The sequence below is a fragment of the Brachyistius frenatus genome, unplaced genomic scaffold (assembly GCF_029030835.1).
Source record: "Brachyistius frenatus isolate BFR_SWC_R1_liver_20210118 unplaced genomic scaffold, ASM2903083v1 Contig_12, whole genome shotgun sequence".
Classification (NCBI taxonomy): Eukaryota; Metazoa; Chordata; class Actinopteri; family Embiotocidae; genus Brachyistius; species Brachyistius frenatus.
Window position 1 is genome coordinate 4451004 of NW_027210611.1, and position 17085 is coordinate 4468088.

The window sequence follows — 17085 nt, forward strand, 5'->3', positions numbered from 1 at the left end:
AGTAATTTCAGGAACTTCTTCTGCCCCATGCGAACTCCATAATGTTAAAATATGGAAAAGTGTTGAAAACACGCTTGTCCAAAAGTTGCATATTGAATGCAACTCGAGTTAAACTCAGATTTAAGGTGAAAAACAAAAGGTAACCGTACACAAAACCTGATTTTGAACATGTTTGGTGGGGAACTTTAGGAATGTTTCCTAACATTAAATGCTGTTTATTTCAGGAATATTTGGTGCTGTAAAGGATTACTTGCAGTGTAAAGTTGTCCTCTTCCTCGCCACTAGATGGAGATCTGTGTGCGAGTCTGAACAAGTCTTGATGGAGGTTTTGTTTGGCAGCCATTGAGCATCACATTTGGAGTTTTCAAAGCCGTGGGGAATATTAGGAATTATTTTCACTTTACATTTTTTTTTTTTATTTTGTTGCAATCTTAACATCATCTCAATCCGGAGTTATATACGTAGACATATATTTATCTTATTATACGTTTGCTCATAAAACACCTGTTAGAACAGACATGGGTCTCATGTAACCACTGTCCCTTCTCAGAACTTGTGCACTTCAGGCTGAGTGTGATATTTCTCCTTGAAATTATGGGATGGGAGCGCTCTTCTTCGTGTGCCCATAAAAAGACAAGCATGACCACCTCATTACCTCAGCAATAAAATAATACAGCCTCCAGTGCAGTGTAAGCAATGTCAGTGTGCAGAGTCCAACGGCTCGGCTGTTTCGTATTTTTTGTGGGAGGTGATTGTCAAAGTCTTTAGCTCCCAGTTGAGACCAGCAGCTGGTGTTCAGGGACCATGCCCTCGGGGAAGACGGTCAAGCTCGTCCTGTACGAGCTGCTGCAGTTTGCAGCACTTATCACACCCATCTTTGTCGTCATGGAGAGATTTGCCAGCCTCATTAGGGATGTGAAAGGCCGGGATCTAACGGCTTACTGGCTGATAGTGGCGACTTCTATCGCCTACGTGACCTCTGTGACCCTGCTGGTGTGGGTTCCTCTCAAATATCTGATCTTGAAGCAGCGGAGGTGCATAACAGAGACCACGCAGTGGTGAGTAAGTTAAGACTGTTTTTAAAAGTAGTTCGGGGACGTATCCACATGTAGCGGAGAGAGTATCTTGCAATGAATTTTAGATGACGCAAATCCTTTAAATTTGTGATTTTGAGCTAAATAGGGTTACAAAAAACAAAAACAAAAAGTACAAAAGCAATGTAAGAAAGCTTGACGTGCTCCAGCAAAAGTAAAAAAAATACCTCGCTTATAAAATTTTAGGTTGTAAGCAGGAAGATGCAGCTGTGCTCAGTGTGATACTTTCTGGGATTTCCAGCTTCAGCCTTACATGGCTTATTGTGGCCTGTGTTAGTAGTTGGAACTGAAATCTTGCATTTTTGTGACTTTTCTTTACTCCGTGCTTCTGTTAAATCCAAATTTTTATCATTTAAATGTGGCATCTAATATTACATAGTCTTGCTTCACTCTACAAAGCGAAACTAACTACGAACGGATAAATGTAGTGAAGGTAAAAGTGCAACATTTGCCTCCGCAGTGTGGAGTAGAATTATTTTTAGTTGCATATAATAAGAAATTATAAGATTAACGGTTAGAAGTAAAACTAATTCAATACATGCTTCTTTTAAAAATTCATCATAATGAGAGGATTTTTATTCAAATGAGAACTAAAATAACTTATTTTATTTTTCAGGAGACCGACAGCGCTGGCGTATATCATCCTGTGTACACTACCGTGCTTTGCTATTTTAATAGCCAGCTCCAAGGTAACGTCATGGAGACCGAATGATTTTGTCACTGAGGAGCACCTGTTGATGTTTTGTCCTGTCATGCTCCGGCGGGGTCCTTGAAGAGGCGTACACTTGTTGTAAACAGTCCATTTGTGGCACGAGCTCCTTTGCCCCCCCCCCCTCCTCCACCCTCCACCCACCTCCTCCCGTGTGGGAGAATGTGTTGAGGCACTAATTATTCACTGAGTGACGGTTGACATGGCACATTGCACCACAGAGAAAGAAAAGTATTGCTTATCACCAGCTCCCCTCTCTCGCTCTCTCGCTCTCTCTCTCTCTCTCTCTCTCTCTCTCTCTCTCTCTCTCTCTCTCTCTCTCTCTCTCTCTCTCTCTCTCTCTCTCTCGGGGTTCACTTACTCACTTTACATCCAACGACTTTCTCAGCTTGCGCTGAACGAAAAAGAGAAAGAAAAGTTACCTTTCGCCACTGTTACCGAGAAGGACCTTTGGTACCATCACATTTAAAAGGCAGCAGCAGTGGAAATGTGTCCTCTGTCACGAGACTGCGATGCCTGCCCGAGGTATTCAATAACCCTCAGTGAACATAACAGGTTGGCCATTAACCAAACTTTGATTCCTTCCACCACCGAAACCGACGGGTATTTTTTACTCGCGTGTTTCACTGTCCGTTTAACTGTTGGACAAACAAGAAGATAGATGAGAGCATCTGAGCACAAAGACTTGTCAGACATATTTTTTTTACACGTCACGTTTCTTGATCTAATGTGAAGGGCGTTCAGCAGCATCTCTGTCATGATGCGGTAGTAAAAATCTGATGGCTTCATAAAACCTGGATTGCGGGAGCTCCAGCCAAACGTCATTGTGGACCGTTTCAATTTTGTTTCTTCCGGCTTTGTCTCTTCATGATTTCTGAGTATCAATTCCTTCCACTGCTGCGTTCACGTTTGACATTGCTATTATTTTAGGTGCAGGTGGACAGAGGATGCGAGCACGACCATTTCTCAGAGTTGCCCGTGTCCTTGGTGCTTTTCTCCCTCATCTGTGTGGATGTCGTGGAGAGGATTCGACCCTGCAGGCTCCTGGGCCAATGTGAGGCTTCAATCCATCCAGACTATAAAAAAAAATGAAATGCTCTCATGTTGCATGTGTTGTGGGAGAAACAGTCATGGAATTAGTTTTCAGTGCTAGACTGATGATACTCAGCTGTACGTGCTCGTAGAGGCACATAACCTCCTCTTCTTTACTCATGTATCTCACGTCTCTCCATCCTGGTGGAGGGATCCCTCATCAGTTGTTCTTGATAAGGTTTCTCCTTTTTCTCTGATGAAGGATTTTTTTTTAGTTTTCCCTTATTATAGAAAGAGATAAAAGACACAACCCGGTAACATGGCAAAACATGAAATAGACACGCTGGTCCACTACGGCAAAACGTGAAATAGACACGCTGGTCCACTACAGCAAAATGTGAAATAGACACGCTGGTCCATTACAGCAAAACGTGAAATAGACACGCTGGTCCACTACAGCAAAACGTGAAATAGACACGCTGGTCCACTACAGCAAAATGTGAAATAGCCAGGCAGTTACACATTTTCCAGTAGTGGACGAAAATGAAACCTACTGCAGGCGTAGAGCCATGTGAGGTACAGGAAAATAAAATGTATAGCTAAACATGTGGTTGGGGTTATTAAATAAGCACATGGTTGGGATTAGAAAAACAACAAGGGCGGGTTTAGGGGAAAAAAACAGAGTTGAGGTTAGGTGAAAGAGCATGGTTGGGATGAGGAAATAAAAAACAACTCGATTAAAAACTGATCGTCCCTCATTCCAGTCTGTGACTAATACCACTCTAGCCTACTTATACCAACAACAACAAAAATTCCCTTATTGCCTCTATTGTGGGACCTTGGTCACATGATCCCGCTTAGACAGGACAAAGTGTTGCTATTTCAGACTTTTCTGTAGTGGACCGGCGTGTCTATTTCACGCTTCGCCGTGATACTGGGGGTGAAAGACAATGGCCAGTTCTCTTGATATTTGCTGGACTGTAGGATAACCATATTGTAACCCGATCACACACACAGTGTGCAGCATAACATCTGGTCTTGTCGTTTGCAGCAGACAGCCTGGATCCTGACCTTGACATGTCAGGCCCCGTCCTTGACATGTCAGGCCCCGTCCTCACCCACCTGGAGCAGGTGACCACCGTATCAGGCCAGCTGCACCCCGATGACAGTTTGACCCAGAGGCAACCGGTGGCCAGAAACGGCAGCCCCTCAGGCAGATGGCAAGACCTCGCACGCCCACCCAGACCTTCACCTCTCAGCACACGAACGCCCGGCACTGCCTACTTGTACTCCTCATCGTCATCTTCCTGGTCTCATCCAGGTCACCTGGGCCTCCTGTGGAGGAGGGACGGGAGGTCAGAGACGTTTGTGAATGGTTTCGTGTTCTGGTTGGACACTGTGGAGATGGTGAGAGTGGCAGGAGAGCCGTCAGTCTTTTACTCGGCCTGGGTGTTCCCAATTTACATTGTGGCCTTCCTGTCAACTCTGCGTATGATCATCACGCCTAACAACCCCTTGTTGTCCTCTGCTGGAGTCGCTCTGCAGGACTTTCCGTTCTTTGTCATTCGGGTTGCCCTGATTGTTGTGTTCGGTTTTGTAACACCTCTGTTGTACCCGCTGAAAAATGTACTGGTGAGCCTGACTTTTATCTACTTTACATTCCTGACCAAGCTGAGGATTTTCAGAAGTCAGAGCATGTTTTGAGGAGGATTGTCGCAGTCTGTTGTTGATCAAAGAGCCACTTGGATCGTGGACGGCTGAACAGTTGGTATTCGTGTGTAGAGAGCAGCACCAAAGAAACTTCAGTACTGCCAGTACTGATGAAGAGGAGCAGCATGTTTTGAATTCTGCTGGCTTGTATTGAAAGGACATTCATCCATATCAAAGTGTAAAAAGGATTCTGGCTTTATAACGACGAAGGTGTGGAGGTTGGAGAACAGTGTAAGCAAACTCTTTTCCTTTTACTCTGACATATTTGAATCCAAAGAAAAAACATTTTCTTTTCAACAAAAAATTATAAAAATATTTTTCAACCATAACTATTTTAAATAAAAGCCCTTTGTTTTGACAATGTTGTAAATATTTTAATGCTATCAGTTCAAGCTCGGTTAATCAATATTTGATTGTACTAATATGTAAAAATAACTACATCTATCATGAAAATGATCACTCGCAGAGAATGATCACTGAGCTCTGCGGTTCCCATCAGACATGTTTTAGTATTTAAATATTTCGAGCCACAACTTCACTGTTTGGGTTTATTCTCCACTCTCAACCTAATTTTCCGCAGCAGTCGGTTATTTTTTTTTTGCTGAAGCTCTGATAAACCAGCTGTACGATAGCCTGGCTTCACCTGACTTTTGCTTACGGCTTCCGTCTTTGTTGTGATGAATGTCTAAAAACTCTGTTCGAAAGAAAGTTCTTTCCGCCACTCTGCGTTGCGGACCAATCGGTGACGAGTGCGGGTGGCTAAGTGTGGTGATGTTGAAGTCGGGCATTTGTTTCAAAATGTAGCTCCAGCAATGGCGACGCCAGCAAATATCAAGGAATTGAAGTCGGAGCAACAGCAATTCTCCTTGTATCCTTAAAATACTTGACAAAGTCTACAATGGTCATTAACCGACATGGTGTTGCACTCTGCTCACATTGGGGGAGGTTCTTTGTTGCTTAGTGCTTGGTGAGTTTCAGCGGGCAACATATGTCATATGGTGGTCAAAGCTGATTAGTTATAGGCTTTGGGTCAATGCCTATTAGGATGCGATGACTGGAAACAATCCCGAGTGGATTATGGTCCTCTTTGGAAAAGATCCTCAAAGTTGCTGAAACTCAGCCTGAAGAAAGAAACACCCATCTTCCAAAACATCTGCTCATATTTGTTTTTTTTCCAAAGGCTGCAGTGGATAGCACTACGCGGCTCACAGAAACAAAATGTCTTATGCACTAAGTGTTTCATATCTATAAATGTGATGACTGTGGAGACCACAGAATGAAATTATAATCATTTTCATACTCTTCAAACCCTTCAGTGACTCCTCATCCCCTGTGGATAACATCATTCCCATCTGGATAGAAATACCAACAGAGTAACTTTTTATTGATTTTGGTGAAGTGGATTCCAACTTCCCCAGACGCCTTCATGTAAAACACCTACATGAAGGCGTCTGCAATTGCTTTGTTTTTTTGTTGTTGCGCATATTCATTCAGTTTTTTTCCATGAATTTGTCACTGTTTACATATGCTATATGTTATTCTTAAGACCCAATAGGACATTACAACAGAGAGCAATTTTTAGACCTGATGTTTTTGTCATAATGGGGCCAACCATAGGCATCACACCAGCTACTCTGTGTAGATCTTAGTGAGGATAGGATTTCCGTTGCAAGCCCCTCCTTCAGCATAAAAAAACCCCAAAACAATAGAGAAAAAGATTTTCTTGATATGTTTCCGCTTCTAATTCCTTTCGTTGTCCTTGAATGTTGCAAATTAGTTTCTTACCCTTATCTGTCGCCTGTGGCTCAGCTACCGTGGAGGTTTATGTGATACTATGCCCATATAACTCACTGGAATGTAACCTTGGCGCGTGTGTGTGTGCGTGTGCGTGTGTGTGCATGTGTGTGTGTGTGTGTGTGTGTGTGTGTGTGTGTGTGTGTGTGTGTGTGTGTGTGAGAGAGAGGATACAGTGACACCACAGAGATATGTTGGTGTATTCTGTAATCGGCGCTGGTCCACCAGGACATGTCTGACAGAATTATACCCACGGTGCACTTGGTCTTTGTTGCTCTGATGGATGAGCCGGGGCTGCGGGACAAATCGTTTAAGGGAATTGCCAAACTAGTGACTCTTGTCTCTCGCAACAAAAGAAAATAAATGAAGGAATGTGGAAAAAATAAGCAGGAAACACATTGCTGCATTGCTGGTGATAAATTCAGACATAAATTTATATTGGCCTCAACTCCCTGTCCACACCGTAAAGGGGAGATTTGTTAAAGGTGTTGTTAATGATTTACATGGTGAGTGACAGGACTGACAAGCAACTGTAACTCAATGAGTTACCGGAGCTGGCCTGCTTTCATTTACTGGTATAAAAACTAAAATTAACTTCCCTTAATTTCCCCACAGCCATGATCATCCTATTCCTTAATGATTCATACTGTAATCTGCAAGAAGGCATTAGTGCAGCTTGAGTTATTGTGGCAAGTATGCAGTACGTCATGTTGGCAGGATGGAGAGCACTTCTTTTTTTTTTTTTTTGGACACAGACTGAATGCTCTGAATGATCAAAGGAAAACACAACAGCCTGCATCCATTCCTCTCTATCGGAGACTCCACAGGATTCACTGTGCAGACTTCTCTCAGGCACAGGCTTTCATTTCTTTTTTTTTTTTTTTCTCTTCAATTGAACCTTCCATGCATGCTGACACTTTTAAATTCACATTTAGCTTTTTCAATGGTAAAAAAAATAAAATAAATTCATCAACAAATTTTTGTCCTCAAATGAGGCTCTAAAGTCAAATTTTCTTAAAGCGTGTAAAGAAAATCTGCTTTCCGAAGGCATTCGTGGTCAAAATAGAGACTTTTTTTTCCCCTACTGCCTCTATGGAGGTGACATTGTTTTGGGGTGAAATAGGATGGTGAAAATATCTCAACAATCATTGGATAGACTGACATGTAATTTTATACAGGTATGGTGTCCCGATGATGAAACCCAATGGCTTCGGGGATCCCTCAACTTTTCCTCCATCGCAACCAGTGGTTTAAAATGTTCACTTATTTAGTGAATTATGAAATCAGTATTACCTGACTCAAATTCACTGCACCTCCGACTTCTTCCATAAGCCACCAGAAAGTGAAATAATAAGTATTGGACAGATTATCGTCAAATTTGATACAGACACCCACATCCCCCCTCAGGATGAGCTTACATCCCTGCTGGTCTCTTAATTTCTGGTACAGCAACAGCATATAAACCAAATTTCACTTTGTTGATCATTTTGCTGGAGACATCGGGCTCTTTTTGTACCCCATGTTTAGTGCTGATCAGCAATACTTATCATCTCAAACTATAACGGTAACATTACCAAACAACATCTTATAATTGCCATTGTGAGTATGTTAACATACCGATGTCAGCAGAGTGGCTGTTGACTCTTAGTTTTGCGAAAATCTTGTCAAAACGGAAAGATGGAAGTTGATTTCATTTAGGTCGACGTTTTCTTGCTGCACTTGCAGATTTTCTTCCCCGGAGTCGAGAGGTTTTTGGACTCAATTATAGAGGGAAATGACTTGAGAAAAAAAAAAAATTTTTTTTTTTTTCTTTGCGGCATTGAACAGAAGCAGAATAATCCCCAGCGCCTCCTCAGCCGACTCTCAAGGTAACGTGAAAAACAAGAGAGAGCGAGAGAGAGAGCATGACAGCAGAGAGGCAAAAAAAAAAAAAAATGACACAAAAGGAACCAACAGCAGAGGGACAGAGTGAAGACATTGTGGACAGAGATGAGGAGAATGAGATAGAGGGATAAAAAAAAAAAAAAGAGAGAGGACAGATAGAGAGATGACAGGGGGAGAGGAGGAGGAGGAGAGCTGAGGGAGGGGTGGAGAGGTGGAGGCTTTGTAAATCTGAGGGGCTGGAGGCGCATTTGAATTCAGGCTGTGTGTCTCCTGCGCTAGCCGAATGTTACCTGCTCCAGCATGGCAACAGAGAGGGTGAGCTTCAGCTGCAGCCTCCACACACACACACACACACACACACACATACACACACAGACGGTCAAACACACACACACACACACACACACACGTGTGCATACACAACCACAACATGAGGGCGAAGAGTGACTCAGGTAAGCAGGAACGCCCCTGATGAGACAAGGACCCTTGAGAGAGGGAGGCGGCATGCGGAGAGGAAGAGATACCGGAGGAGGAGCTACGGAGCTGGGATTTTTGTTTTTTGTTTTTTTTGTTTTTTTTGTTTGGAGGAAAAAAAAAAAAAAAAAAGGAATCGCACTGAACCTGAGCATCTCTGAATGTGGACTCCTCCGGTGGGCTTCACCAGGGAGGGATAGACAGCAAAAACACAAGATGGATATTGAGTGATGCGAGAGCTCTGATTGGATAAACCTGAAGCACCACAGACCACTGAGAGACTCGCAGAGAAGAAAATGACATTTAGTTTTTATAGCAAGACTGTTCGGGGGGCTTAAGCCGGGGGGGGGGGGGGAGGAGGAGGAGGAGGAGGGGGTGGGAGGCTGGAAGAGAGAGGTTTTTTTTTTTTTTTTTTTTCTTTTTCAAAGGGGTGAATCGAGACAGAGAGAGGGGTGAGGTGCGGTGATGGGAGGGTAAATACACACAGACTGGGAGGTGAACCACCTGTCCTTCTCAAGATAAGGTGAGCACATTAACAACAAGCACACACACAAAGCTCACACTCCTCTTGCACATCAGGCTGAGTCTTCAGGACAGGCGTTGGGTTCTCGATAGAGCGGATCCCGGCTCCCCACAGAGCTTGTGACTTCGAAGATGCTGCGAGACGTTTTTGCGTCAGGACCACCTGGACTCATCTGAGGACGGAACTTCTGAGAGGGAGCCATCCTCCGAAACTCCCAGGTGACCCTTCCCCTGCGACAACCTGTGGACGCAGTCGATCGGATTCTTTCTCATTCGCAGGATATCCAGAGTCCCGGACGAGCCGGCGATCAGGTGGATCACCTGTGCCATGGGGACCCCGTGTGTGAGGCGGTCCTGAAACGACCCAACCCCCGGAGGCTCTGTCGGCCTGTCCCCTCTTCACCCCACAACTAGATGTCTTGATGTATTGCTGTGGGCTGGGACACTGGCGGAGAGTGCAGTCCACCTATGTAAGTGACCATCGCATCACTCGCAGCATCCGTCCCTGCATCTTTCTTTGACCACATAGCGACAGCGGAGTGTTTTTGTTGTGGCGGTGGGATTGCGGTGTGTGTGTGTGCGTGTGTGTGTGCGTGCGTGCGTGTGTGTGTGTGTGTGTGTCTCGGGTGCATCTAAAATGGTACAACACAAGCAGCAGATAATTCTACATGAACCAGTCACTGCTGCTTAAACGATGCCGATGATTCATTCACATTTCATTTCGCATGCGGGCGTCTCTTTTAATCTTTAAGCGTGCTGAGTAACACATGCAGTCGACGAGCAGCTGCGAGTGTGACTCTTACAACCTGTTATTTTGCTGCTGAGGTGTTCACTGCTCAGTGACGGTCTGTGTGAGTTTTCAGCTGCAGTTTGTCAGGACTGACGGTGACATTTTTAAACAAGCTCTCTGTAATGATTCAAGTACAGGACTTCCTAAACATCACGATAACGGGGTCATGGATGTTTTTTTTCTGTTTGTGTTTTTTTTTCACCCGGAGGAACAATGTTTTCACCAAACAAGCGAAGCAAATTCATGACGTTTTTTTTTTTTTTAAATTGCGTACCAAAGATAAGATGATTTTAAGCAGCTGCTGAAAAGAGCTGTTTTCCGCACATCCATCTGTCCTGGCTGAGCCGTCTGAAGGAGGAAAAGAGCAACAGATAGGAGGACAGACAGGTGCTGCCATCTCATTACAGGCCAGATTTTCTGTCCTCTCAATGACAGAGATGACCTGGGAGGACAGACTTACTCCTCTTGAATCCCCTCGTCCACCTGTTTCTCTCTCTTTCCTCTTTTCTTTTTTCTTCTTCTCTTTCCTGCCTTCATCTCCGCCCTCCTCTCTTTCTCCTCCTCCTTTCTTCCAGTCTCTTTGCCACCTCATCACTATTTTCATTCTCGCTTTTTGCGTGTGTCTTTACGCATTTGCCGTAAAGTCCCATTGTAGCCGCTACTGTGGAGGTAAAGCTGTGCATTGTGCGATGGCGCTGACTGCAGAGGGACCCTATCATAACCACGTTCCTACATGAAATAGGCTTACTGTCAGCCCCTCCGCACTCAATAGGCTGTCAGCGCAGAGCCTCGCAGATTACCACATACTGTACTGCTCCATGAGATGTGTGCCCACCTCAGCAACAAGCCAGGAAAGGAGCTTAACAGAATCAAAAAGCCACAGACGGCTAAAAAGCAGTGACACACCAAGAAGTGGGACATTTAATGTAGTCTCATTTGATGTGTGTGTTTAGTTAAAGTAAAAATCTAGAGATGAGGAAGAAAAAAAAAATTGTTGTACCAAGTGTGTTCTGCCTAATGAGCTGCAAGCACATTTGTTGAAATTAGAAAAGATGGATCGGTCGGTGTCATCGCCCAACCTGGCGGCTGTGAGCCGCTGACAGGTTAAATTAAGTCAAAGTAATCATCAGATCACAAACTACATTGGAAAAAAAACCTAAATAAACATACTCTGCCACGTAATTTATGTTTCTTTTTTTTCATATTTATCTCTAATCCTGGATTCTTTTTGATGAAATCCGGAATAGTTTTATTTCTTCGTGCTAAAAAACAAAACAGTTATACAAACTGAGAGGGAAACACTGACCTTTGATTAAACTGCTTGCCACTCACATACCTGTCCAAGGACCCAGGCCAAGCGTCGTATATTACAGATATAGTGGATTTACCTAAAGGGTTACAAGCCATAAAGATTGTGATCCCCTGGCTCAGGATACATGTAACACTGATACACATCCAGATGCTCAGAGTTTTGCAGTTTTGAAACGTAATTTTACCACGAAGGATTTTTTTTTAAATTCCTATTTCTAAGTATGTTCCTCCAGGTGTGGCCCTCGCTGGCAGACAGCAGAGCTGGATTACCTTAAGTGCTCGCCTGGCTCTGAGAAGGAGCTTTTGACATCAAACTGTTTTCTGCTTAGTCGCTGCCGTTTTCATATAATGCTGAGTGTCAGGACAGCTCAGCCGACAGGTGAAGGGCGAGACTCAGTTATCACCATCCTGTAGGTGTGATAAAAGCTTAGACATTTCAGGACAAAGAAATAAAAAAAATCTTGGATATTTGCTCTGAACCTCACATTTGTCCCCGCTTCCTTTGAAATTGTTTGTTTTATTTAAAAAAAACATTTCCATAATCAGAGCATAAACACACACTAGTATTTTTACCTCTACATTGTAAGCATCATAATTTGTGATTTAGTTGTTGGTGTACTGTCCTTTTTTTGAGGGGGGGAGAGGGGGGTAAGTTGAACGAGACAACCATAAAAAAACTTCAGCCGAAAGTCATTAACATATATCTGCCATCACTTTGCTGTAAATGTAAGAAAATATATAATTCTAACCCTGTCTTGCAGCAAGCAATGAAGAATTATAGTTTTCATGATTACATTTGTTGATTTATGATGAAATGTAACCTTTTATTTTGCTTAAATCACAATTTGTAGGTAGAGGTTAGTAAGAAACCAAGACTGTGTATACTGTTAGTTAGTGACAGTGATGCATCGTATTCCATTAGATTGTTTGTGTTGTTCCTGTTCTGTTAGAACCGCATATCTCAAAAAAGTTAATAAGCTCAGAAAAACAATTATGCATTCTCCAGGGAACCCAACTGGGGTTTAAAATAGTTCATTTAGTTTAAAATGTAGGAGAATTTTTCTCAACCATTAAAAGAACTCGTAATCCTTCAGTTTATCAGAAAAATCTAAATTCAAAGTCACCAAATTTGTAGATGCATATATTTTACTGGATAGAAAGTTTTAAAAAAATTGTATTCTTAAAAGTAACTAAAGCTGTCAGACAAATGTAGAGAAGTAAAAAGTACAATATCGACCTCTGAGATGTATTCTAGTGGAAGTGTAAAGTTGCATAAAATGGAAATACTCAGGTAAAGTACAAGTATCTCAAACTTGTACTTGAGTACACGTTCTTAGTTACATTACACCACTGAACATAGCTTCTCATTCTTATCCACTTTCAGAATGAGTCACTTTATCTGAAAACTGAAGCCTTTGAAACGGGTATAATTTAATACTGAGGGTTGTGGCACTTAATATTTATGGTTTGATGTACTGGGGTTCGGGTTATCTATTTGTACATTAAATAAATGAGTGTAAACTTCACTTTGTGATAATTTAAACTGACTCTGATGGGTATTGATACTTAAAGCAGAAAGAATCTGAGAGAAGCGTTGGCAGCGTGTCAAAGCTTTGTAGGACGGAGGGAACAACTGTGCCTCCAAACCTGAATTCTCCTGCTGTGAACCTCAACATTCACTTTAATTAAGAGTCGCTTACGGTCACTTAATGTGAAAGAGGTTTAAAATGGAATCAAACGGGTAAAGTCAGTCACTGAAAGAAGTGTTTTCTATTGGTGACAGTGAACTTTCTCTCGTTAACTTGCACTTCAACTTTTACCTGTTTCTGCTGCAGTGCCTCTTGGTTTTGGAACATTTTTGCCTTCAGGACAGGATGCAGCATCAAACATGCTCTCTTGATTTTTTTTTCTTTTTTCAAATACAGCAGAGGTGAATCTATAAGGGCCACAAATCTATACGGAGCCAGGGTGGACATTGATTATAACGCTCAATCAAAATGTTGTGGATTTCGGTGAACAAGCTGCGATCTGAGGTCCGTATCGACTTGTTTCCACACTCGGCATTCACACTGCTATTTCCGACCTCACCGGAGGCGGTGGGATTGTGCATCACAGACGACTATCTCTCTCGGCCCCAAAAAACAAACTTCCGCGCTGCTCAGCCTCAGATATTTTTTTTTATTTATTCAGAGAAATATTGTTTTTAGGAGTAAAGGAGGGTTACATTATATTAACTACCTAAAGCCTATAGATAATTGGGACCCGCCATAGATGTAATTTTCTGGTAATACTTTTACAAACAAATATTTAACAACAATAGCAGTAATAATAGTTCAACATTTGTGAAATATTCTTCCTGCTTTTGTCTCAAAGATTCAGATGAGAACATTGACGCAGCTCTTTGTGAGCGAGGAATCAATCTTCTCACCTTACTCTTAAAAAAAAAAAAAAAAAAAAGTTTGTATGTTTTCCAACATTCTGAAATATCTTCTGAGTAGATTACATGTCAGACGTATCCCTGTTGAAAGTATCGCATTCATGTCATCGTGCCTCCAGAAGGAGCTCCTGTTAAAACAGAGATTTGGGACTTGAAGCTTGGCAGCGAGAGACAATCATCTATAATACCATCAATCTCGTTTTTCTGTCAATCCTTCTCTTTCTCCCTCCGACCAATCACCAGCCGGATTACGATCAGAAACATATAAACAAGATAACAGGAGCAGAAACACAGGCATACAAAATTACAGCTGTCGACGCGGTCGCTCGCTTCTCTGTCTTTGTGGGAAATTAAGGAGCAAGTTATGGTGAAAAATATTCTGTTTCACTGCAACCAATTTAATGTGACATCTTTTTTTCTCATGTTAGGGATCATTAACCTGCCCTCAAATCTGTGTCGGCCAGCCGTGCCCTCTCCTGACTGGCCCTCTCCAGTCGTTCATCCTCCCGCCTCCTCTTCATCACCTCATCCTTCACCTCTCTACCCCTCTCAAATCTATCACTTCTTTCCCTCTTTTCTCCACTGCTCTCCCTCCATTCTCTCCTTGTCAATGTCTTCTCTCCCAGATGTTAGGAGGGAAGGATTGGCCGTTTGCTGGCCCCAGCCCACAGCATCAGAGAGGAGGGGCATCAGCCAGATGTTGGGTTTCATATTTATAAAGGGTTCATGAATCTGAAGAGAGCAGACAATCACTGACAAGGAGGAGGAAGAGGAGGATTCAGGTGGAAGACTGAGGGAACTTTCTGCCTGCTCTATTTCTGCCTCCGATAGCCACTTTTGGAGCTACATCGTGTCTTTGCTTTCTTTCTCGCTCCCACTCCTCTTCCCCCTCCTCCCCCTCCTCCCCCTCCTCTTCCTTCTTGAGTGAGTTTTGGAGCATGTTGTAGCCAGGCGTGATTGGAGGGCGACGCTCCAGGCAGATGTAAATCTAGTGAGGGTTTGCTGGCAGACGGGGGGTGGGGGGAAAACGGGTGAAGGACGTCAAATGAGAAGCCCGTCTCTGTGTCCGAGTGCGCTGCTGCTGCCGTTTAAGGTGGTCTGGGATCTCTGGGAGTGTGATCAGTGTATCGGGAGCCGGGTTCTTGACCTTTCTGCCTTCGAGCCATGTCAAAAGTGCCCAAGACCAAAAATGTCTCCTGGGTGAGTACTGCCTTTCTGGCTTGGAGCTGGGAGGGGGGAGGGAGGGGGGGGCAAGAAGGGGGGGGGGACAGGAGGGGGGGGGGCTGTTGGTGGATTATAAGAGTTCAATTTGAGTGCTTTTCATTTCTGTCAGCCTTATCTGCTCGGAAATTTGTTATCTATGACTGTATATTACAAAATACTATGTAGAAAAAAATACAAATTTCAGCCGACAGTGGTTTTTGTCATTCTTATTCAAATCAAAGTACTCTGTAACTCTGATTTGGGCCAAAGGAGCTTGTCTTTTAAACTGAATTTCGGATTGAGGAAACAGAATAGATCAAATAATTGTCTTTGATGGCTCTTTTTGCACATCTGCCTTGAAGTGTCCAACAGCTGTGCGGTCAAATTTATCCTAAAGCCATCTCCGCTGTCCTCCAGCCTGCTTCACACCATCCTACCCAGCCGGTGGAAAACTGAAAGCATTGACAAATGACGTGTGCTGAGGCGGCATGACCGTAGTTTAAAGTTGAATGAAAATAATAACACATTTGGTTTGTGTCCACAATACTAAATTGTGGAGTTTAAAAAAAAAAAAAATGTTTAGGTCAGGACAGACGTGTGGTTTCTAGCTGTGGGGACACAGTGGAGGGCAGAGTGGAGGGTCGAGGTCTGGAGCTTTGCCTGAAATTGTGCGTGCCATCTATCTCTGGCCCAGCAGCCCGGTCCTGCACTATTGGCCCCAGCCTGACAACACACACACACACACACACACACACACACACACACACACACACACACACACACACACACACACACACACACACACACACACACACACACACACACACACACACTCCCCGGTTGTAAGAAGCTTAGAGACAGATGTTTGTTTATGTATGTGTGAGAGCACATGTGCACGTGAACACGTGTGGGGGGGAGTGGATGAGGAGCGACATGATAGGCATGTGCTTTATGCGGATGTGTGTTTATGGCTTTGGAAATAATGCAGTAGTAGCAGATATTCACATTAACAAGCCACTTTCAAGTCAAGGCCCATTTACTCCATTTATTTATTTTGGAGCTTTTGACATTGATATCAGTCGATTTGTAGTTAATGTTTAGGACTTTGACTTCCCTGATTGATATCGACTGGAAATTTTGAGCAAACATGGTTTGCCAATGAGGGCCGTGTGACATTCGGAGAAATAAGAAAACCTCCAGTGAGTTTTGCTTTTTCGTTGAAGAGTATCAAGCTAAAAAAAATATATATTTCTTCACGTAAATCAAATTTGTCTCAACGTGTTTGTACCAGGGATATGGCAGTTACAGAAATCCAATATAGAGTCAACTCTTTTTTGTTTTTGTTTTTTGCTTAAAAGTTTTTCTAAAAGCATCATCTATGTCCTTCATTTAGAAAAAAAAAAAATATATATTTTTTTTCTCTTAAAAACAAGTTAACAACCTTCTCTTGAACATTACAGAGAATAAATATTTATTGTTTATGGCTGCTCATGTTGCCCAATGGGTTTTCCCCCTTTACGGCCCAAATCTGGTCGGAAAGAAGAAATAACTTGGCTCAGGTTTAATATGAATGGCCTTAGTCCGGGTGCTGAAACTGAACCAGTATCTTGCCCACATTTAGGTCAGCACACATGGTCCTCAGTTGATGGCTAAATTTACCTAAACCCAAACTGGCCCAAATTAACACACCCAAAAACCGAGCCAGATCTGGCAACCATTACTGGGCCGGAGCTGGCCCACTAAAAGTGAGCCGCAGCCGGAACACAACAGAGTGTGCTGACATTTAGCCTCGATCAGCCTGATTCAGGCAGCTACCTGAGAGGTGCCACTTATTTCTAATACTGAAGGCAGAAATATTTTTGGTGTTGTTTTTGTGTACTTCTCCAACCACCAAACGGTGCGACTTTGTTTTTGGGTAATTTGGAGTGAAGACAAGGTTAAGGGTCGAGATCAGCGACATGTTTTACTGAATGGAAAGGAGGCAAACCATTTTGCCTTCTGTTTGTTTGTTTTGCACTTTTGCGGAAGACTTTCTGGACAGTAGACAAAGTTAAAAATAAGAAAATGGTGAGCTGGATTGAACCGCTGTGCTTAGAGGGAAGGATTGACTCTGTTTGCGTGTTTT

General features: G+C 43.1%; 2 protein-coding genes across 3 annotated transcripts in view; both read left to right on the forward strand.

Moving 5' to 3' along the window:
- Positions 1–778: 778 nt before the first annotated feature.
- Positions 779–9567, forward strand: tmem236 (transmembrane protein 236). Its single transcript, XM_069692355.1, has 5 exons — positions 779–1058; positions 1711–1783; positions 2734–2857; positions 3887–4776; positions 9499–9567. The coding sequence occupies exons 1-4, from the start codon at positions 805–807 to the stop codon at positions 4537–4539; spliced, it is 1104 nt and encodes a 367-aa protein (XP_069548456.1). The 5' UTR covers positions 779–804; the 3' UTR covers positions 4540–4776; positions 9499–9567.
- Positions 9135–17085, forward strand: part of cacnb2b (calcium channel, voltage-dependent, beta 2b) — a 38519-nt gene continuing 30568 nt past the window's right edge. The window contains exon 1 of one of the 2 annotated variants that reach the window (XM_069692348.1): positions 9135–9689. In XM_069692348.1, coding sequence (XP_069548449.1) covers positions 9642–9689 — 48 coding nt within the window. In that variant the 5' untranslated portion in view covers positions 9135–9641. Of the gene's footprint in view, positions 9690–14888; positions 14958–17085 lie in introns of those variants that run through there. The other variant, XM_069692349.1, reaches the window with a different exon arrangement.